The sequence below is a fragment of the Nansenia antarctica genome, assembly GCF_963989245.1.
Source record: "Nansenia antarctica genome assembly, chromosome: 3".
Classification (NCBI taxonomy): Eukaryota; Metazoa; Chordata; class Actinopteri; order Argentiniformes; family Microstomatidae; genus Nansenia; species Nansenia antarctica.
The window spans coordinates 21,586,112-21,610,287 of NC_137688.1; the positions used below are offsets into that span (position 1 = coordinate 21,586,112).

Here is a 24,176-nt window from a genome sequence, read left to right on the forward strand (position 1 = left end):
CTGTCATCAAGACATGTAAGGCATTTGATTATTCCTACCAGATGATGGCGCACTGTGAAATTAGCAGTTCCCCAATTGTCGGGTGGTCGTCTGCACTACTTCCGTTTCCGGAAGCCAGTCAAAGAAGCCGCAAAATCAACATCCACAGACAAATTCAGTAATAACACATTTTAATCAAAATTGGTAAGAATTTGAAATGAAAACCACGAATCTATATGAAATGGTAGGTCAAATGCGTTGATTTAGTGTGCCCCAGTCAAGTTTCGTGGACAGTGAGTGAGGGTATATTTGACAGCTTGTGTAGGATATCTGAATTGGCTAGCTCGCTCGCTAACAGCTAGCTTCCGATATCCATCTAGCTAGCTAATGTAGCCAGCCAAAGAGACGGAGAGACATAGAACATGGTATAAAGCAAATATATCAATACATAATGACGGTTATGAAACTACTCAGCATAGTTAATGGTTTCATTCAGATGCACGATCCATGGTAGATCCATGGCCATTTCATCTTTTCTGAACTTGTTATTGTTCATGCTAAGATAAAGATACGGTTTCATAGTAAGTGTGTAGAATTTCAAGGTGCCCACCAATAAGGTTCACGAGTAACCTTGTCTTCCACGCAATCTTTCTCTGTATCCCCATCATCTCCTCTCTCTCTGTCGCAGCGGTCTGAGTCTCATGTCGGGGCAGAAGCGTCCGGGTGACTCCAGCGGACCCTCCTCCTCTCTGGGGGCGCCCCCTGAGAAACGGAGGGAGCGAGAGGGAGGAGAGGATGGGGGTCCAGGAGTCGGAGCTTCTACAGGGGGGAGCACTGCTGTGGAGACCGTTATCAAGCTTGGCGGGGTCTCCAATTTGGTGAGAGTTTGTGTTTATTTATGACTATGTTATATTGAATTGTTGCTGACTGTTGTTGTTGTTGAGCAAATAATTTCACTGTCAATTACACTTGTATGCGATGTACGTGACAAATACAATTTGATTTGTGTTCTATATTCTAACAGCTGTATCGATTGCAGGTATTTGTCCCTCTCTGATATTATGATCAGGGCCAGGTAGTTTTACTTGGTCAGGTCTCACCTTCAGGAAAAACTCCTGTCACTATTAATGACTCTTAAGCAATGTCATTGATTGTTTCCCAGGGTTATGTTGCTCATGTGCTGGTGTCTCTTTCTCTCTTGTGTTCAGGAGGAACAGGATGTGAAAGCTCTCCAGGTGAAGAACAGGAAGCTGGGAGAGTCCCTCGATCAAAGACAGGTATTAAACTTACTCTCTCTCTGTCTCTTATTATTGCATACACACATGCCTACTTCTGTTTCCTTTCTATATTGCATTTTTAAGTCTCTTTATTGGCATCATTACTTTGCAGGTGATTGAGGACGAGCTGAGAGAACGGATCGAGAGATTGGAGACTCGCCAGTCCACTGATGATGCCAGTCTGCTGATCCTGAACAGATACTGGAATCAGGTAACCATCTATTAACGTAGCACCTACCGATATGGGAAAAGAAACATTGCCTGTGGAGCTATGGATAATGTTTTCGCTAAACTGAAAAGACATCAATCTATGTAATATAACACTCAGTTTCTCCTCTTCCTCCTTGTCTCCCACTCACTCTGTCTAGTTTGATGAAAATGTACGCCTGATTGCCAGGCGTAATGACCAATCAGGAAGCGAACCGGCGGAAACCCCAGCTGGTGAGGGGCGGAGCCTGAAGCCTGACACTCCAGAACCTGATGGCGACTCAAACCAGGAGAGGGCCAAAGATAGAGGTACAGATAACCCCTTTCCACCAACGCCAACCTAGTTCTGGGCTGGTGCTAGTGCCGGTTCGCAGTTGGTTCCACTTGCGAACCTTCTGTGAACCGGTTTGCTTTTTCATAGGCTAGAGAGCCACGTCATTACGTCACTGTATACGTCTGTATACGTCTCCGCTTTCCCAGCTAGCGAGCTAACTTACAACAAAGGCTAACATTAACATGTTATGTTTTAGTTTTTAGAGTCTTTATCTGAAATACGCATACTTTTTTCTGCCGTCATGTCTTCTTCTGGCCGCCGATTATGTTCCAGAAGAAAAGTAATTACCTAACACGTTTTGATTATTATTAACACTGAACGCAAGATGTTAATGTTACCTAGCATCGACTACGCTGGTATTGATCACATTGCAGTTAAACAAATGTAATGAATTAATGATAGCCTACACCGATTTCTGTCTTGGGGTCACGATAATCTTGGCCCCAGCCATAAGCGGTTCTTTGTTAGACCAGCCAGGTGTTGGTGCCACTCTGGAACCAGTTTTCCTGCCTGAGAGCCGGTTCTTTTGCTGTCAGAACGCGAAGAACTGGTTCGAGATTAGCCACCGGCTCCGAACCGGCCCTCAAACTGCCTTGGTGGAAAAGGGAAAAGAGAGGGGGAAGGTAGAGCAAGGGTGAGGGAAGGAGAGAAAGAGACAGGACGTGGGTAATTAGCTAATTGCAAGCAGCTCCATGTAGTTTTGGATATACTGTAGCTTCTAGGCCTGTAATTTTTAACATATCGTCGACCAGCAGCAACTTTTCTTTTCACTAGCAACAATTCAGCTCAGACAACTCCATGACTACTGACTGACTGACACCATGGGGACAGGCCTAGTAGCTTCAAATCTTGTGTGTTGACCTCCAGGCCACCAGGGGGAAACGACCACCGGCTTCTTGGCCATGTTGGCCAGTAGCAGCAGTGAGGAGATGGAAGCGGAGCTGCAGGAAAGGGTGGAGTCCAGCCAGAAGCAGGCCAATCGGGTGGTGGAGATCTACGACAGCCTGAAGAACGCCGTGGAGCAGTTGAAGAAGGACCAAGACTCTGGGACTGGTGAGAGTGATGGGGGGGAGGGGAGGGGAGGACCAGGACTCAAGGACTGGTGAGAGTGATGGGGGGGGGGGGGAGGGGAGGACCAGGACTCAAGGACTGGTGAGAGTGATGGGGGGGGGGGGGCAGGAATTAGGTGCAGGTTTTAGGGGTTAAGGGCGATGGGGTTAGGCTCAGGTTGTGCCATGTTTTGTCTCGAGGTGTGATTCTGGAGTAGTTGAGAGGAGAAAGGTGTTGGACCGATGTTCTCGGGCACTAGACCAGCAATGTTGGCGTCAAGTCACGTCACGTCATGTTTGTGACAGATCTATATTATGTCCTTCCAGAGGGCTCTGTGTGGCAAGTCGCCGCCCAGCTCAACACCCTCCTGTCCAATGAGAACGATCGGCTTCGCCAGCTGACTGAGGATCTCCAGCAGAAGCACAGTCACATGAACAGCGAGGTGATTGTGATGTCATAGCATCATTCTCTACTGAATCCTTGGCGACTCCCCCCCCAAAGCCCTTTTCCCCTTCAGTTTTCTCGCAAGACCATCTGAGTCATATTGACGATGTTTCTGTCCCCTGGTCCTCCAGTCTCGGACGCTGGGCCGGGCGGTGGCCAGGGCGGACACACGAGTCAGTGAGCTGCAGGGGCTCATCGAGGAGCTCCAGTGGGACATGGAGAAGACCCGGCGCAGAGAGAACCGGCTTAACACACACCTGGGAGAAGTGCTGGAGAGGGTGAGGCCTCGTCTCTGTCTCTGTGTCTGTGTCTGTGTGTGTGTGTGTGTGTGTGTGCATGTGTGCGTGTGTGCGTGTGTGCGTGCGTTAGGGTGCATCAAAATGCAATGCAAAAAAAAATAATGTCAAAATATCAACGTGTTCATTGTTGCATTTTGTTCTAGTGCACATATAAATGACTTTTGCAAAGTCCTGGGAAAATTCATTGAGATTTGGAGGTGGAACGCAGCATGTGACATTTTGAAATTTTGAAATGTTTGTGTTCTTTCAGAACTCCAATTTCTTGACAACATGACGAGTCAATTTCTAAAGATACAACTAGTTTTGGGGAGGAGAGGAGAGGGTGTGTCAGGAGGAGAGGAGAGGAGAGGAGAGGGTGTGTCAGGAGGAGAGGAGAGGAGAGGGTGTGTCAGGAGGAGGAGAGGAGAGGAGAGGAGAGGAGAGGGTGTGTCAGGAGGAGGAGAGGAGAGGAGAGGGTGTGTCAGGAGGAGGAGAGGAGAGGGTGTTTCAGGAGAGGAGGAGAGGAGAGGGTGTGTCAGGAGAGGAGGAGAGGAGAGGGTGTGTCAGGAGGAGAGGAGGGGAGGAGAGGGTGTGTCAGGAGAGGAGGAGAGGGTGTGTCAGGAGGAGAGGAGAGGGTGTGTCAGGAGGAGGGGAGAGGAGAGGAGAGGGTGTATCAGGAGGAGAGGAGGAGAGGAGGACAGAGGGTGTGTCAGGAGGAGAGGAGGAGGAGAGGAGAGAAAGAGAGGAGAGGGTGTGTCAGGAGGAGGGGAGAGGAGAGGAGGAGAGGAGAGAAAGAGAGGAGAGGGTGTGTCAGGAGGAGAGGAGAGGAGGAGAGGAGAGAAAGAGAGGAGAGGGTGTGTCAGGAGGAGGGGAGAGGAGAGGAGGAGAGGGTGTCAGGAGGAGGGGAGGGGAGGAGAGGAGAGGGTGTGTCAGGAGGAGGGGAGAGGAGAGGAGGAGAGGGTGTGTCAGGAGGAGGGGAGGAGAGGGGAGGAGAGGGTGTGTCAGGAGGAGGGGAGAGGAGAGGAGAGGGTGTATCAGGAGGAGAGGAGAGGAGGAGAGGAGGACAGAGGGTGTGTCAAGAGGAGAGGAGGAGAGGACAGGGTGTGTCAGGAGGAGAGGAGAGGGTGTGTCAGGAGGAGGAGAGGAGAGGGTGTGTCAGGAGGAGAGGATTGGAGGAGAGGACAGGGTGTGTCAGGAGGAGAGGAGAGGAGGGGAGGAGAGGACAGGAGGAGAGGACAGGAGGAGAGGAGAGGGTGTGTCAGGAGGAGGAGAGGAGAGGAGAGGGTGTGTCAGGAGAAGGAGAGGAGAGGGTGTGTCAGGAGGAGGGGAGGAGAGGAGAGGGTGTGTCAAGAGGAGAGGAGAGGAGAGGGTGTGTCAGGAGGAGAGGAGAGGGTGTGTCCGGAGGAGAGGAGAGGAGAGGGTGTGTCAGGAGGAGAGGAGAGGAGAGGAGAGTAGAGGGTGTGTCAAGAGGAGAGGAGAGGAGGTGTGTTTTGCCTCACAGCATTGATACCATGGTTACCACCTCAGGTTACAAAATAAACATGTTGAATGTAGAAATGGAAGTTGTACAGTGCATTATACACAGTGTGATGGTGATGACAGTGATATTAAGGGACAGATAGAAATTAAACAAAATAAAGGTTAAAATGCATCATCAATGACGGCTCCCTTCAGTGGGCTCTGGTTACCCCCTTTAGCCATAAAAGCTGATGTGCCGTGACACCTGTAGATCATCACGTATTGCAAAAATATTTTGCATGTCTTATAACAACTTGACATGGAACACTTTTAGCACCTGAACAGATCAGTATGGTAGAATTTTATATTTTGATGCACCCTAGCGTGCGTGCATGCGTTTGTAATGTCTCTCTCTCTCTCTCTCTCTCTCTCTCTCTCTCTCTCTCTCTCTCTCTCTCTCTCTGTCTCTCTCTGTCTCTCTGTCTCTCTGTGTCCCAGGTGAACAGTAAAGGCTACAAGGTGTGTGGGGAGGCCAGCAGCGTGTGTGGAACCATCACCATCAACAAGAGAAAGGTGAGTGCGATATGGCAGGGCTTGACGCTTACCTTTTCCCCAGGTAGCACTGTGCTACCATGTTGAAAAATGTAGTAGCACACCAAGAATTTCAGTAGCACAATGAAAATTCAACAACGACAACACATTATCATAATCATAACATATCCAAATGATCATAACCGGCTCTTGGCCGTAATAAAAATGGAGACTCACACAATGTAAAGGGGAAGTAAGAATATTAATTTTAGTTGGCCCACGGTTCGGTATGAGTTTTTGGGTCACGGTTCACGTTTTTTTTGCTACTATTTATTTACAAACTGTTACTTTGTTTTGCTTATACTTATGGAACTTTAACATTTAGACACATTCCAGAATATGACTGGTAAATTGTATAATATAAATATATATAAACAAAACACTTTCAAATGTAAAAAAATTACATAAACACTTCTCACACTAATCAAATGTGACGTGTTGTGGATTGGAACTACGGATCATAAGCTTTCAAATGATGTGTCATACATTGAAATCCGAAAAAAGATGAAGTTAGTCATTTGAATGTTGTTAGATGTCAGGCACATATAGGGTTAACCTCTTTGTAATGAAACCGGAAGCAAACGCTGCTAGCAGCTAGCGGCTAACAAAACACAGCGCTACGAGCTATGAGAGCTGTATCCCATATGCGCATTTTAAGCGCATATAGGACTCGCGTGAAGCATTTCTGCGTCTGCGTTTCTGTTCACTGTTTTCATTCCCTCATCGCTGATACACATAAGATTGACTGCGCATGACAGTAGTTCAGCAGTGTTTTAGTCGCACTGGTGCGATTGAATGTATTTCCAAGTCGCACAGAAATATATTCACTCGCAAATGCGACCAAAACAGTCGCACTGTCGAGCCCTGGATATGGCGCTTTTCCATTGACCGGCTCGTCTCGGCTCGCCTCGGCACGCTTTTGAAAAGTTCCATATAGGAATCGTTCTCCACTATACAGGAACGACCCTATACAGATCAGCGGGGGGAAATGCGATAAGAATTATGTCAAAATGCAGCACTATCGTGCACAGATCAGCCTTACAACATGTAACGTTAAGTGCCTGTTACTTGCCGCTTTCAGTTCTAGTAGACTAGTTTAGATCTCGCAACCAGGGAAATGCCGACATGTGTTAAAGCCCCGATTCTATTTTTATTTCTCCTGACACGTCGAGCACTGTGCTTTTTTTGTTGGTGAACTACCGTAATAAGCCTAAAAAAGTTCAACTGTTCAAAAAGTGCGACTTCTCTGCTTTCAGAAACTGTTTTTTGATTGGGCATATGAATTACGATAGTTTGAAGGAACGCTGTAAAATCCTGTCTGCGCTGACAGCTCCGGTTTCCGAGCAAGACGCGAATCTATCGGCATTAGTCAAATACATGCTCACATCCAGTCATCCGCTCACTGCTCTCCATCAAAAATGGCACGTCCATCAATAATATTACATAATAACAACTGCTCTGATTAGATTGTTTAATACATCAACGGGGGGAAAAGCGAGATGAACTCGCGAGTATCATGCTTCCTCCATTGAACGGAAAGTCCTATCTATTCCATTCAAAGTGTTTTAGCCTTCCCCCTTTCCACTGGTAATAAGGAATTGGCAAGAATAGATCGATATAAATAGATCAACATAATGCAGCACTATCATGCACAGATCAGCCTTAAAACATGTAACGTTAGATATATAACGGAGCGATGTATTTCTACGGAAAGGCTGACTGACGCGGGGCTCATACAATCTCCGCGTTTGTTATAGATACGAGTGCTCCGGTGTCTTGCTGGTAGTCAAATATATTTATTTATATATACAGCATATGGATGTTACGTGCCTGTTACCTGCCGCTTTCAGTTCTAGTAGTTTAGATCTCGCAACCAGGGAAACGCCGACATGTGTTAAAAGGAGCAAGACGCGAATCTACCGGCATTTGACTGCCGCTGGACTGAGGAACAGCATAGGCACAGGACATTGCCATAATAGCGATTTTTTTGGGTTATGCTTGTTGTAAATAAAAGTTCTATGATGCATTGAAATGACATTAAACTAAGATAATACGATGGTTATCATAATTTTTCTAATCTTTATTAATAAGTTATTACAGAAACAGTAAGTGACATTTTCCGAGAGCGAAATCTGTTGTGGTATTTAAAGATGGCGGTTAGCGAAGAAATCTATGAACATGGGTTGACGATTTCCATTGACCAATCAACGGTGTGCAGAGTCACACGTCACACGCAGCCTGGCAAAAAAGTACCTTTGGTACCTTTCGCTACCCATCCCGAACAAGAACTAAATCCGGCACGGGTACCAGAAATGGCACGGGTACTTTTGGCAGTGGAGAAAGGCTAAAGACCAGGGCCGACCCGCGCCAATAGTGTGTGCAGTCCCTGGTGTGAAATGCCTATTTCATTTCGAGGAGGAAAATAAGAACCAGATGGACACGTTAACTCACTCACTCTCTGTCTCCGTCAGTTCGAGGAGATGAACAGTGAACTGGAGGAGAACCGGGAGTTGGCGGAGAACCGTCTGAGTGAGCTCCAGAGACTCCAGCAGGACCTCCAGAACGTCAACCAGGAGAACAACAGCATGAAGGTGAGAGACGGCCCCCGGGACCCTCTGGCCCCGCCCCCCAAGCCAGCCAGTGGCCCTGAGGTCTCAGGCCCTTACTCAATCAAGTGTCTCACTGAGGCGAAGGTAAATGGATACCTTCCTTTTACACTCACTGCTGCTTTATGTCTCTCTCACTCTACTCCCTCGCTCGTTCTCTCTCTCTCTCTCTCTCTCTCACCCTCTCCTCCCATTTTCACATCGTCTCTCCTGCCTCCCATTATCTCTCTCTTCTTTCTCTGTCTCTTTCTCTCTCTCTCTGTCAGAATGAGTTGCAGAGCCGTGCTGAGGGCGTGGTGAGAGAGACTTCAGAGTACCGCTGTCTCCAGTCCCAGTTCTCTGTCCTCTATAACGAGTCTCTGGGTCTGAAGTCCCAGCTAGAGGAGACACGGACCCGCCTCGGCACCACCAGGACCGCGCACCTTCGCCAGGTTGAACACATGGAGGTGTGTGTGTGTCTTTGTGTGTGTGTGTGTGTGGGTGCGTGCGTGTGTGTGCGTGTGGCACGTTCGCTCTAGTTAGTTGGTGAATGTGTGTGTGTCGTAGCATGTCATTTGTGTCTAGCCATATCGTTACCAGGGGTCTCTCTCCCCTGGAGTGTGTGCGTGCGAGCGTGTGACTACGCGTGTCACCGTCTCCCCCCTCTCTTCCAGAACGACGAGGTGTCTCTCCAAAGGAAGGTCCGTACCGAGGTGTTCCAGCTGGAGGACACCCTGGCCCAGGTCAGGAAGGAGTACGAGATGCTGAGGATCGAGTTTGAGCAGACCCTCGCCGCCAACGAGCAAGCAGGTACACGGCCCGCATCAGCCCCTGTGAACACAGGCAGACGTACGGCACCGAGGCCATGACGCTCAATGGCACTGGTCGACTCGCTGCTGTTTGGATGGGTTGTCACAGCTTCCCTCTCCTTCGCCTGAGTCTTTGTCTCCGCCTCTCTTTCTCTCTCTACAGGCCCCATCAACAGGGAGATGCGTCACCTGATCAGCACCCTGCAGACACACAACCAGCAGATGAAGGGGGAGGTGGTGAAGTACAAAGTGAGACTGAGAGAATCACAGACTGACCTCAGCCAGGTAAGGGAGAGAGAGAGGGAGAGTGAGACACACACACACACACACACACACACACACACACACACAGAACACAGAGGCGAGGGGAGAGAGGTAGACAGAACACAGACAAGGACCGAAGAAGAGGGATGGTAAGGGCAATCGGGCAAGACTGAAGAGAGAGGTTGAGTTTCTTCCCCCTGTCCTCTTAATCTCTACAGTATGTCTATTTTCAACGGTCTCTTCCTCTTAGGCTCGTACTACGAAGGGCAGCGCCATCCTCCAATCGCAGTCCAGCACCGAGCTGGACGTGAAGGAAGAGAGCGCCTCCCCTCTGACCCCCGCTGTGTCAGGCGATGCCACCATCAAGGTGGAGCCTGACAACGGTTTGGTCACGCCCACCAGCACTGGTATGTACACCTCGAAAGTGTGTATTGTGTTGTCACTCTTTTATGAAGTGTTAATTAATTGATTCGTTTTTTTTACAAAAACTGCTCCTGCTCATGTGTTGTGGTAAACTGTACCAGGTTATGGCGCCATGTGGGATTGAGCTTTGATAGTTGGTCATGTTTTGGTAGGTTATGTAGGTTGATGATATGGTGTGGTTTGCTGTCGTCTCTCACAATATTATCCTGTCTGCCTGCCTGTCTGTCTGTTTGTCTGTCTGTCTGTCTGTCTGCCTGCCTACCTGTCTGTCTGTCTGTCTGCCTGCCTCTCTGCCTGTCTGCCTGTCTGTCTGCCTGTCTGTCTGTCTGTCCCTCTCTCTCCCGCTCCATGTCATCTCCCCTCTCTCTGTAGGCGTCTCGGTCAAGATAGAGCCTGGGACTGAGACAGAGGGAGGCGTGAAGGAGGAGGAGAAAGAAAAGGAGAAAGAGAAGGAGCGAGAGAAGGAGAAAGAGAGGCCAACTCGCGGTGGTGGAGGTGGAGGGGGCGGAGCCGTGAAGGAGGAGAAGGAGAAGGCAGGGAGCAGCAACCAGCCAGAGGAGTCGGCAGGGGAACGCCCGTCTGTGATTGGAGGACAAAAGAGGAAGGAGGCGGAACAACTTAAGAATGTCAGGGCGGAGCTAAAGTAAGTGTCTAGATGATGTAGATGAAGATGATGATGATGATGATGATGTTATGTGGCTGATGCTGATGAAGGCTCTGCCTGGGCCCTATAGGAAAGCTCAGGAGTCCCAGAGAGAGATGAAGCTGCTGTTGGATATGTACCGCTCAGCCCCCAAAGAGCAGAGGGACAAAGTGCAGCTCATGGCCGCAGAGAAGAAGGCCAAGTCAGAGGTACTGTAGGCCTACACACACACACACACACACACACATACACACACCACTCACACTCACACTCACCCCCTGCTGGTGATAGTCGGGTACCACAGATGGCATACATAGTGCTGACTGAGGAAATTAATGGTTCTGTGTAACAGACCTGGGTTCGCTTATCTATGCTCGATTGACTTTGCCTGGCCCAGTGGTACCAGTGGAATTGTCCCAGAATGGCAACCTACTTTGACTTTTCGGCCGAGCTCTGGTGTGTACTAATGAATGGCATACTGTTACTGAGTGCTGGTGGTGGTAGTTATGGGTTGGTTTGTTGTATTGACTGGTGGTGTGATGGGCGTGTTGTCCCTGTCAGGCAGAGGAGCTGAAGCAGAGGCTGAGAGATCTGGAGGAGAGGGAGAGGAGGGAGGGCAAGAAGATGGCCGACGAGGAAGCCCTGAGGAAGATCCGCTCTGTGGAGGAGCAGATTGACATCCTGAACAAGAAGCTGTCCCTTGCCAAACAGGTGTGTGTGTGCGCGTGTGTGTGTGTGCGTGTGTGTGTGCGTGTGTGTGTGTGTGCGTGCGTGCGTGCGTGCGTGTCATTGGGGTCATTATTTCCCCCTTTTATACCCCCCCCCCCCCATCATCTCCCTCTCTCCACCCCTCCATCTCTGTCACTATTGTATGTTCTATCCTAACTGTGTTCTATCCTAACTGTGGCTGCGTATGTAAATTCGCTCTGGAAATCTGATCAGCACTCATGGAATGACTCTTGTCCAATCAAATTACTTGGTCCCTTTATGACGTTCAAACCAGTGTGCGCTCCGTCGCTCTCAGAGCGAATTTACGAATGCAGCCTATGTTCTATCCTAACTGTGTTCTATCCTAACCGTGTTCTAACTGTGTTATATCATAACCGTGTTCTGTCAGGAGGAGGATGCGTTGCTGAGTGAGATGGACGTGACGGGCCAGGCGTTCGAGGACATGCAGGAGCAGAACATCCGTCTGATGCAGCAGCTCCGGGAGAAAGACGACGCCAACTTCAAGCTGATGAGCGAGAGGATCAAGTCCAACCAGATCCACAAGCTGCTCAAGGAGGAGAAGGAGGAGCTGGCAGACCAGCTGCTCACACTCAAAACACAGGTGAGTGGGAACGGAGACGGGAACGCCTTGATGGGAATGCCTCTCACTTGACACGAGTGTTATCAAGATCATTGTGTCACGGCTGAATGGGCATGTCTGGTGGACGTCCTGAGGATATCGCGCCTCACCTGTTGAGTTGTTGTGAACAGTTCTAGGCCGTTGTAATGCTTGTTTTTGAGGTTGATCGTTGGGGAAGGTATTTAGGGAGAAATTACAAATACATTCTTTTGAGTTTCGTTTTAGGCCTGCAAGCACCAGTCTCCTGTGTCTCCTTGACACACACAGTTTTAGACTTATGGTGGAACTTCCAATCGTTTACAACAGTTTACAATGTGTTTTTTTTATGTTTCTTTGAACTATTACATTGGTTATTTTGGTATTTATACTCTAGTCTCTGTCATTATTCCTATTTGCCATATTAATATCACGCAGAGTTCACTATAATGTTTAATAATGTACATTGTTGATTACATGTAGACATGAGTCATTGACATCAGGTATCATACCATGCATAAACTCCTCACAATTTCTTGTAACTCATGCATGGTCATAGCATATTGGGATTCTTACTGTAAATCTAGGTTCAGGGATGTTAACTTGTGTTAGTAGGTATGGATGTAACGATACACTCAACTTCTCACAATTGTTTTAACAAAATGAGATTGCAGACAAATTATGACTGAAAAATATTATTTTATTTATTTCACAGGCAAAAATCGACAAAATACTGTTATCTTAAAGAATCCCTTTTTATTTCTGAAGTAGGGTATAACTACGATAGGGTATAACTTCGAACAAGTGAAGTCAAAAGTAGACTATGTCCTCTGCTGTTTAAGAGTATCGCAATACATTTTTTGTCTCATCGATTTAAATCGTCACATATTTGTATCGGTAATTAACTGTCTGGCCGTGCAGCGTTACATCCCTACTGGCAGGCCATTTGACCTAGCGTGAAGAGTCTGCCTTATGGTGTCCATAACCATCTGACGTTTATTAGGGAATAAGTGTACCGTTCTTTATTCCTATTCGGACCAGTTTGTCTCTGTTTTCCAAATCTTCACTATTGCAACACGCAGGTGAATGGAACGTATGGTGTTTTTTCACTAGAGGACTATTGAAGGCTGTACCTACCTTTAATGTTAGAGGCTCAACAACTAGCCTCATAAGCCCCTTTAAAGCTGCCCTTTTTTGTTTGAAGTTTATTGTAACGTCATTACACAAGTGTAAGAGAGTAAAAAAAGGCTTCGATTCCTGACATTGCAGCACAAGACAATAAGGCAATAGGCATAATACAAGATAATCATTTTTAAAAAGTGACAATAGTACAGGGCATAAGTGACAGATAAGATGATTTACAATTAGCAGTATTTTGGCATAATTCAATAAAAAGTGTCAATAGTACAGGACACAAGTGACAGTAGTGAAGTGACTGTGAGCTTAAGCGTAGGCAGTCCGTATGCATGCTGTGTGCTTGTGGATGATGGTCGATTGTCTATCCGCTTGTTAAGTCTGACGTCAAAAGTGACGTTTAGGACTTCCGGTGGGCGGGCAATGGAGTAGAACGTGTTTCGCTTGAGCTCCCGTCGGACTTTTGTTTTATTTAATTTAATAAGCTTTCTACATTACAAAATACTGGGAAACCTGTCTCTAACATATTCCTAAAATCAAAAGTCTGTGTATTTAGGGGTCAATGGCTGCAAATCTGCGCAAATATAAGTACACTCCGTCCACTACTAGGCCAAAAGCCACCGCGACGCCGAGTCCCACAGCTACCCCGGCTCAGACGGTTCCGCCCCGGACAGACAGCCCAGTGATGGACGCTGTAGCGCTGAAAACAGAGATCCTTCTCTCGCTGAAATCCGACATTGCCGAGGTGATAAAGACAGAGATTAAAAATGCACTAGCCGAAGATTTCAACTATATTAAAAGTGAACTTCAAGCAGTAAGATCGGAAATCATTAACAATACGGCGGCGGTTAAGTCTGAGATTGACCAAATAAAGGCTACAATCACGGAGGTGGAGGGCGGCCTGTCAACGTGGTCGGACGAGGTGGTGGACCTGCGGACTACGGTGACGGGCTTGAAAGCAGAGGTAACCGGGCTCAGAGAGAGATGCGACGACATGGAGGGAAGAATGAGGAGATGCAACATCAGAATACTAGGGGTGGCCGAGACGAATGGATCATGCTCTACTGCATCGGTCTCGAAACTACTGAAGGAAGCGCTACAATTGGATAGAGATGTGCTTGTGGATCGTTCACACAGAACCCTGGCTCCGAGGGGACCGGAGGGGAAACCACGCGCCATCATTGCTAAACTCCATTACTACCAGGACTGCGTCGAGGTGCTGAGCTGTGCGCGCACTCGAGCTCCTCTCCGGGTCAACGGGCAGACCATCGCCATCTTTCCGGATTATGCTGCCAACGTCGCCAGGGCCAGGGCTGCGTTCACGGAGGTCAGGAAGCTGCTGCGCAACCGTCAGGGCATTCGGTATGGTATACTGTTTCCAGCCCGACTCCGCATCACACACAACGGAGAAGAAAAGGAATTCACAGATGCAGACAAAGCGATGGACTACGTTAAGAAGAACGTCATGCCGGCAACAGGTCCAGGGTAGGTCTCCCCCAGCCACAGACCAGTGGGTCTCAGTGGCATTACAAGACCAACTTTGACGGGACGATATCTGCTTAAATATATTACCATCGTCAATGCCACCCCTTTGTTGTTATTGTAGTTCTTCACAGCAGTTTATATGCAAGTGTTGAAGGAGACTGGACATATGTTAGTTCAATTTAAAACTTACCCCAAGGGGGAAATAATCTATCTGTTTATTCATAAGGGGCAGGGAAGTTAAAATTACCTGACCAGGAGACTGTTTTTATTTGTTTCTTAATTTCCACTGCGTTAATGCTTCTCTCCGATCCTTTTATTTATTTCTGCCTCTAGACATCATTATTATTACTCTTATTTCTTTATATGCACATATACAATGTAAAATATATTCGACAATGTCGAAATTAAGGTTAGGGGGTTTTCACCCTCCTTTTGTTTTACCTCAAGGTTCGACGGGAGCCTGAAATGTTAACAAACTACTCCTAGCTATTCTGTTTGGTACTATAACCAAGCAAAGGCGAACCCTCTTAAAGGTTGTTCGCACAGCTGCCTGTTCAGACTCGCAGCCTGGGACCATGTCCCAACAGTCTGTCCAGACACTCATGTCGGTTGAGTGTCCGGATTTTTCATTTTTATTTCTATGTTCAGATCCCACTGTTCCACAGGGATCATACCGGAAGAATAAGAGCAACGTGTATGTTTATGTATTTTGTTTTCTCTTGCATTATTTTGTTTTTTTCCCTTATATGTACTCCCCAACTCCCCCACACCTCCTACCCATACCCACCCCTCATATATCCACACACCCACACTCACACAATCACACACATAGACACTGTACTACATGCAGTTCACAATCTTCTCCTATTCATGTGCCTATCCTTGCCATCACCATGCCTACAGGTAAAATTAAGATCCTCCCTAATTCTTACTCTGAACCATGGGATCACTTAAGGTTATAAGCTATAACGTTAAAGGCCTCCACAATCCTATAAAACGAAAGAAAATCCTTAATCAGCTAAAAAGAGCCAACTGTCAGATAGCATTCCTACAGGAGACCCACCTGTCGGATATGGAACATGAGAAACTAAAGAAATCCTGGGCAGACAGCGTGTTCTACTCATCACATCAGTCAGGTAGAAAGAGAGGAGTGGCTATATTGATACATAGGCAGGTTAACTTTACACCAACAACGGTCCACAAGGACATTGAGGGAAGATTCATTTTAGTGAATGGATCTATAGATGGGATACATGTATCCCTCATGAACATATATGCTCCAAATGAGGATGAGCCTGGCTTCATTAGCACAGTCATTAACACAGCAATACAACACAGCTCCGGTATCCTACTGTTGGGAGGAGACTTCAACTGTGTTATGTCCCAGCTAATGGATAGACAACCTACCTCCAAAACTCCCACTTCTAGAATGAGCAGAATGCTTAAACACTTGTCGATAGAATCAGGCCTAGTGGACGTCTGGAGAAGCAGATTCCCTAAAGGAAGAGATTTTACTTTCTACTCGCACAGACATTCATCTTATTCGAGAATTGATTATTTCTTTACACCCAAAGCAGAACTACACAGGATAGAAGACATAAAGATCTTACCAATTACTCTATCTGATCATGCACCTCTTGCATTATCATGGAACATAGGTCACAGGCCAAAAACCAAACAATGGAGATTAAATACATCACTTCTAAATGATGAGGAATTTATCACATTTGTAACAACTGAACTAAAGTATTACCTAGAAACTAACGACTCACCTGAAATATCACCTCTCATCCTATGGGACTGTGCTAAGGCATACATTAGAGGTCGCATTATCTCATACGCGAGCGCGAAAAAAAAGAATAGAGAAGCAAAACAAGGAGAATTAGAGGATAAAATAAGGCTGCTTGAACAACAGCATAAAAGAACACCAACCTCCAATCTACTTAATGCTCTCAAACAAGCACGCAGGGATCTAAATAGCCTAATCACTGAAAAGATTGAGGGCAATTTAAGGTTTACCAACCAAAAATATTATGAAAATGGAAACAGAGCAAGTAGATTATTAGCACTAAGACTAAAAAAACAACAATCATCGAATATAGTACAGAAATTAAAAACTCATAACTCGACTCTCACAAAACCTGATGAAATCTCAAGGTCTTTTGCAGAATTTTATAAATCTCTTTACAAAAATACGGACACCTGCACAGATGATAATGAATTGACAGCATTTCTGAAAGACATCAAACTAAAAGAGCTATCTGAACCTATGGCAAAAGAACTAGATGAACCAATTGAAGAATGGGAAATACAAGAAGTGATCTCTACACTAAAAAACAATAAAAGTCCTGGACCGGATGGGTTTAGTAATGAATTCTATAAAACATTTAAAGAGACAGTATGTCCCTTATTGCTAAAAGCATACCACCATACATTGCAATCTGGAACCACGGCCCCCTCATGGAGGGACGCAACAATAGTAGTAATACATAAAGAGGGCAAGGACCCCACCCAATGCCAATCATACAGACCCATCTCACTTTTATGCACCGACCTACGTATATTAACAGCCATCCTAGCAAGACGCGTCAATAAAATTATCACACAAGTTATCCACCCCGATCAGACCGGGTTTATAAAGGGAAGATACTACGGGGACAACATAAGAAGATTACTAAATATTATGACTCACCCTAAAGTTAAGGAGGAAGAAGCAATGATATTATCCCTCGATGCCCAGAAGGCATTCGATCGAGTATCTTGGCAATACCTATTTCAAACTCTAAAACGACTCAAATTTGGCCCCAATTTTATAAAATGGATTCAAACACTATATTCAAATCCACAAGCTGCTGTAAAAGTGAATGGATTTCTGTCGGACCGATTTACTCTAGAACGGGGTTGCAGGCAGGGGTGCTCTTTGTCGCCCCTGCTGTTTGATATCAGTATTGAACCACTGGCACAGCTCATTAGAGACGACGACAACATAAAGGGACTGACAATAAATGAGGAACAACATAAATTATCATTGTATGCAGATGACGTGCTTCTTTATCTAACTGAACCTGCAACAACAATCCCACGCCTAAAAGATCTTATTTCCAACTATGGATACTTCTCGGGTTATAAAGTGAATGTTGATAAAACAATGGCTATGGACATAGGAGGTAGAATTCCACAAACTATCAAAATCCAGAGTGAGTTTAAATGGCCCAAGGATGGTATTAAATATCTTGGCATTCAGATCCCCTCATTGTTAGAAAACCTAAGTGATGCAAATTACAAAAGCATAATCCAAAATATCAGTAAAGATCTAGACCGCTGGTCAACACTTCCCCTGTCTCTATTGGGCCGTATTGAGAGTGTACGCATGAATGTGCTGCCTAGGCTTCTATACCTGTTCCAGATGCTACCCATCGATATCCCCAAATCCACATTTGATAAGTGGGATAGACTCATCTCCAAATTCATATGGCAAGGAAGGCGCCCAAGAATCAGACTTAAAACACTACAACTATCTAAACCATATGGTGGGCTGAAACTCCCAAACCTAAGATACTACTTCTGGGCGGCCCAGCTAAAGCCTCTAACAGCATGGATCCAAGACTCTTCATATACACGATGGCTCAACATTGAAAAAAGTTTGTGTTCGATGCCCTTACAGACCTTGCCTTTCATAGATGTCCCTCTAAAGGAAACTCAACTAGGTGAATGGACCAGAGTCACACTAAAGATTTGGAGGAAAATAAAACTGTCATTTGGCTTACCTAAAGCAATCTCAGCATTATCCAATATTGGTCTTATGAAAAATTTCGAACCCTCCAATACAGATATAGGGTTTAGAAATTGGTCAGATCATGGACTTACTAACTTGCACCAACTCCATAAAGACGGTAGCCTTAAATCATTTGAACAGTTAAGAGAGGAATTTAGGCTCCCTAACACAGACTTTTTCAGATATCTACAATTAAGAAGCTTCCTAACAAAACATAGAGAATGGAATAAAGTCTTGGAGCCCACTGAAATCGAAGAGTTCTTGATAAAGCTGCAAAAAGGAAACGAGAATAAGAAAATTATAGGTGACCTTTACCAAAGGTTTCTATCCATGGATTTGAATAATACACTACAGAGGAAAGAGAGATGGGAAACTGAAATGAATACTGACATATCACAGGACATATGGGAGGAAATATGCACTGAAGCACACTTAGTGACCAATTCAAATACATGGAGGGAATTCAAATGGAAAGTGGTTATGAGATTCTTTAGAACCCCAGAAATAATGGCTAAAATGGGCCCAACACACTCAAATAAATGTTGGAGAAATTGCAGTACGCAAATTGGCAACCACACCCACATATTCTGGTCATGCCCCAAATTGAGAACATTTTGGGAAGAGGTGTTTGAGGCCCTTGAAGCAGTATTCCACCAAAAATTTACCAAAGATCCAAAGATGGCACTACTGGGAGTTATACCTGAAGGCATTGATGGAAGGGCAAGAATATATCTCTTACAAATATTACTAACGGCAGCAATTAAATGCATTACAATTAAGTGGTTAAAACCAGACCCCCCTACATACAATATGTGGACAGAGAAAGTATGGGAAATCTACCAGATGGAACAAATAACATACACTCTGAGACTCCAGAAACATCTATTTATTAAAAGATGGAGCCCGGTTATGTCCATATTAATACAGTGAACCCCTCCACACATCTCGACTCGTATATTTCTGTATTCTAGACTCACCTCATATCACTACACATAGATATATGCCTGCATTGCATTCACACACACACATACACACACACACACACACACACACACACACACACATACACAACCCCCACCTGACCCAACCCCCCCCGACCCTACCCTTTTTCTTTCTTTCTTTTCAAAATCTTTAATTTTATTCCGTCATTGACATCTCAATGTTTTTGTTGATCGCTCTTTTTTGCTTTGTGTGTCATGCTTTGAACCACATCCATGGACCATATGTGTACAGCTATAAGAATGGAAAGAATTGTAGACAAAACATGACATGATTGTACAAGTTGTTGAAACTGAAATAAAAACTAAGTTCAAAAAAAAAAAAAAAAAAAAAAGTGACGTTTAGCCATTTCCGAGTCCAAACCAGAAATTCTCCGCACCAGAGTACCTCTGAACTACAGCGGTAGAATGACAGTTTAATCGTTTTTTAGACTCGGATCTATTCATTCAACAAGGGACACAGCACTTTCCCGTTTTCTCCATATTGTCAGGGTATTTGAGCCTCGGAAAAGCGCTATATAAATATAATTAATTATTATTATTATTTCTCCATTTCGAAGACAGCGCCTCAGCCAACGTTGGACCCGGAAACACGTCACGACTTAACAAGTGGATAGTAGACTTGTTCATGAGCGTGGGATTGTTAACCTTGTCCTCAGGCTATAGCACACAGCCCATAGCCTGGAATAAGAATGACTCAAACCTGGCCTTAGTGGGAGTGAATTCACTGAATAAAGTATTTGTTATCATTTGATTTGAGCGAAAACACACGGCTAAGAGGGGTAGCTCTGAATCAGAAACCTGTGGTGTACAAACACTGGGGGGAAAGTGCAGTGGCAGATAATTAATGCCAATTAAGTAGAGCCAATGGCTATACACTGTCTGTTTTCAACGGTCTTTCGATTGGTTTAATGCAGGCCAAGTTTGACGCGTCAAAAGAATGAATTTCACCTTGTTCCTCAGGTTGATGCTCAGCTGCAGGTGGTTAGGAAGCTGGAGGAGAAGGAGCGCCTCCTTCAGGGTACCATCGGTACTGCAGAGAGAGAGCTGGCTCTGAGGACACAGGCACTGGACATGAACAAACGCAAGGTAACATGTCGTGGGAAATCTAGGATTCTCCACTTAATAATTTGTGAGACGCGAGCGTAGGCCGGTCTGTCTTAAGCAAGAACCCAAGACAGAAGACCCCCTTTACAGAATACAGCATCGTATTATAGTGCTCCTTACACTCCTCAAATCCAAAGATAGAGTCTTTCACAGGTGTACTACCTGTTCCTGCAGCCTTGAGACAGTGGGGTGGACAATGGGGCTCTGTAGTCAAATCAGACATCCTTATCTTGGAGGACGATAGATCTCCAGGTGCCTGTTCTCGCCACCCACCGGTTCTGGTCACCCCCATCAGTCTCAAGGCAGCTATATTGGGTCACTATTGAGAAATACCATTTCTATCTATGTGAACTCCCAGGTGGTAAAAATACTTGCTTGGGTCAGTTCAAACATGTCTGCACTTAAGTCATAGTCAAGTCTGGAACAGAGGATGACTCCCAGATCAGGGCAGAATATGGCGCTGCCACAGGCTCTCCCTCTTGTTGTCACCAGCTTGTTAAAACATTTTAGTACAAAGGTTAAGTTTAGTTAACAAAACAGAACATCTACGATACAATGTGTTCTACACTTCATACAATAATTACGGGATTAAGACATTAAATGATAAATGATTAAATGCTTAAATGATTATTAACATTATTAATGTTTATTATCAGTTGTTTATTACAAGTACTTATTTCGCCATTACAAACTGTATAACACACACACACACACACACACACACACACACATTCAGACTATGGACAACTAAACGCACAAAAAACACCAAGCAAATGCAGTGAACAACATCTAACCTCTGCCCTCCTCCTCTGTACCTCCTCTCTCCTCTCTCCCTCCCTCCCCCCGTCCTCCCCAGGCACTGGAGTCAGCGTTGTTGTCCGAGGAGGTGCGGTCTCAGCTGGAGCAGGTGCAACAGCGCCTGGGCAACGTCAGAGAGGAGGTCATTGAGAACAGCATCTCCCGCGAGAAGGAGTCATTCAACGCCCGCCGCGCACAGGTAACACACACATACACTCTCTTTCTATATAGGCAGACACTAGCCGCACTGCCATGGTCTGCAATGTGACCACAGACAAACTCACAATCATTTTAGTGGAAATATGTGTCGTTTTCTTGTAAAGATCCAAATCCCAGACGGTCTTGTAAGTTGGAAAGTCTCAGAGACTTTGCTTTTCTTAACTCACTAACTGCCAAAGAATTCTGGAACACTCACCACCTATACTGCCAAGTGTTTGAAGTTTGCCTAGCAACAATACTTTGATTGGGTTAGGGTTATTCACTGAATGAGTGAATGAGAACTTGCCTGTGCTAGTGGCTGGAAGTAGGGTGACAGGTTTCCCTGGCTGGAGTCCTACAGCAGAGTAATAAAGCTGTATAGATCTTCCACAAAATGTCATTCAAATGGTTATAGACATAACAAAGTGAACTACATAACAGTGGTCACATAAATCTAATGACACAAGTTATATCTGACTCCAATTTAATAATATCTGATTTTTAGTTTTTCTCCATACATTTTCTGAAAGCATGGCTCCAAAAAACTCACACACAAAACCCAAAACTCCACAAGTCTCTTGCAAAAGCAAACACTGTTAATTCAAAATAATGTTATGTCTTCTCAAAATGACATTTTGTTGTCAAACACACACGCCATCAAATGATTAGACACTTTTAAGAACTGATTGATGAACCAGTTGCGGACCAGAGCTGGCCTTTGGAAACTTACATTGTCCCAGATGACAATGTACCTGGGCTGCTCTGGGCCATCCATCTGCTCGGCAGTGTGAGGATATTGTGTAGTGTGTCCAGGAAAGTGATGGGCACTATTGTAGGGGCCAAGGGTTGAATGGTGATGGAGAACGCTTTGGTGATTTATAGCGGCGCTATAAATGGTAATGTTCCCCCCTCGCTGGCCCAGAACCTCAACAATGGCATGCTGGCCGATGACGTGAGGTTGAAACCCAACCCAAACCCAATTACTCTCCTAGGTCGTAGTCTTGGTCGTCCTCTTGCTCCTCCTCCTCCTCCTCCTCCTCCTCCTCCTCTTCCTCTGACTCTCACACCTCTCGCTCTACCGCTCTCTGCAAAGTTGGCATCCATTGTTCTCCAACACAGGAGAGCTCACCTTTGGCCTTTTTATTGCTAAAGCTATGATTGCTAATTGAAAAGCAATAGATGTTTGCCCATATGAGGAGTGTGATTGGTGGTTTGAGTTTAGCATTCTGAATGGTAGTGTTTTCCATCTGAACACAAGAGATTTTATCAATGTAGATTGTGCCAAATGTAGATAACTGTGTAGTGTTTTGCAAAAAGTGTGTTTTACAACTGCAAAATGAGTGAAAAACAGGAAATGTGAAGAATTGGTGTGAGATGAGGTACATGAGTTTAAGGTTTGGTCACCTGATTCAACTAAACTGATTAGTTGAATCAGGTGTGCTGGTGGTGGACCAGATCAAATATGTGGAGCGGCTGGGGGTCCCCGAGGAGAGGTTTGAGAACCTCCAAAACAGACCAAATGTCTTCTGTCACCGTAACCCTCTACATGAGGTAGCGAAACCACCCCTGGAGGAGCGTGCCTTTAATGACTGGAGGGCCATGCTTAACGTCCCCTTCTGTCTTTCAGGAGGACATCTCCAAACTACGGAGGAAGATAGAGAAGGCTAAGAAACCGGCAGAGAATGTCCGCAATGGAGACGAGATCCTCAATGAGGAAATCAACGATTACAAGGTGGGTTGGTGCTGTGCGTTGGTGCCATGTGGAGGTAGACACCTTGGGACCGAAAAAGCTAAACAGTAGTCATCATAATATTTTTCACCCCTGTTCTCCAACTGTCTTTATCCTTCTCTCACTTGCTCTGTACTCCCCTCTTAACCCTCTCTTTCTTTCTCTTTTTCTCTGCTTATGTCTCTCTCTTTCTTTCTCTCTCCCTCCCAGGCGCGCCTGACCTGCCCGTGCTGTAACTCCCGGGTGAAGGACGCCGTCCTGACCAAGTGTTTCCACGTGTTCTGCTTCGAGTGTGTGAAAACGCGCTACGACACTCGCCAGAGGAAGTGCCCCAAATGCAACGCCGCCTTCGGTGCCAACGACTTCCACCGCATCTACATTGGATAGGAAGGGTCGCATGGGGGAGGGGGCGGGGTAGAATAACATAGTGTCTGGGGGGCAGCTGTGTACACAGGCTTGATTCTCCAGCCAAATGACTTTATCTAATTGTCATTCCCCCTCCTGAGTGTATTCATGGAGATGGAGATGATCATTGTGATTCCATTGACTGACTGTCCACTGCCTAGCTGGTGCAGACCCTGTGGCTCAACCCATCGATGTTTTGTCAATGGGCTCAATTCTAGGGTCGCCTCGGCCTGTGAAGGGATCCTCATAGACAAGCACTTCTGTTGTCGATTATCTATCTGAGGTGCTAGATTTCTGCTACCTTCTCTCTACTGTGAAAGGACACAGATACCCATTTTTTCACTTGATCTCCCCCAACCCCCCCACCCCACACACACACACACACATAAACAAACACACTCACTGCAACTCTTACTGCAACTGGCCTAAGAACAGAGATTCTACAAGATTGACCACCTCTTGGCCTCTGGTTTCAAACTGTGTGTGTCCGTGAGAGTGAGAGTGAGAGTGAGAGTGAGAGTGAGAGAGAGAGTGAGAGTGAGAGTGAGAGTGAGAGTGAGAGTGAGCGCGAGCGCGAGCGTGAGTGTGAGCGAGACACCCCATATCTGGAGAAGAAAAAAATAATCAATGGTGAGTTTCCTTTCGGGAACCTTGCTTCTGTAATCCATGTCTATGTTTGACAATTCAATGTTGATGTACTTATTTGTATTTTTTTGTTTTCTTTTTTTATTTGAGAACTGCCTCATCAGGGCACAAATACCTTGGACTGATGCTGATGTGTAATCGCTGCTCTGCAAGTTAATAAACTGCCGTCAAAACTGCTTCTCAACTAAGCCGGCCTTTATTCAAGTTTGTGCTTTTTAGATTATCACATCAGATCA

The 24,176-nt window shown here is 45.7% G+C and overlaps 1 protein-coding gene across 2 annotated transcripts; it reads left to right on the forward strand.

The window, feature by feature from the left end:
- Positions 1 to 680: 680 nt before the first annotated feature.
- On the forward strand, positions 681 to 23,279 carry rnf20 (ring finger protein 20, E3 ubiquitin protein ligase; the record flags this gene model as incomplete). 2 transcript variants are annotated; one of them, XM_080526753.1, is made up of 21 exons in its annotated part: positions 681 to 857; positions 1,188 to 1,256; positions 1,369 to 1,467; positions 1,625 to 1,772; positions 2,665 to 2,850; positions 3,174 to 3,289; positions 3,423 to 3,569; positions 5,526 to 5,600; positions 8,090 to 8,209; positions 8,491 to 8,670; positions 8,878 to 9,013; positions 9,176 to 9,297; positions 9,527 to 9,683; positions 10,072 to 10,342; positions 10,434 to 10,551; positions 10,904 to 11,053; positions 11,460 to 11,672; positions 20,022 to 20,147; positions 21,022 to 21,162; positions 22,789 to 22,893; positions 23,101 to 23,279. In XM_080526753.1, the coding sequence occupies 21 exons, from the start codon at positions 681 to 683 to the stop codon at positions 23,275 to 23,277; spliced, it is 3,033 nt and encodes a 1,010-aa protein (XP_080382879.1). In that variant the 3' UTR covers positions 23,278 to 23,279. The 2 variants fall into 2 exon arrangements, with proteins under 2 accessions (XP_080382879.1, XP_080382880.1); XM_080526754.1 differs by having other exon boundaries at positions 9,176 to 9,261.
- Between the last annotated feature and the right edge of the window lie 897 nt (positions 23,280 to 24,176).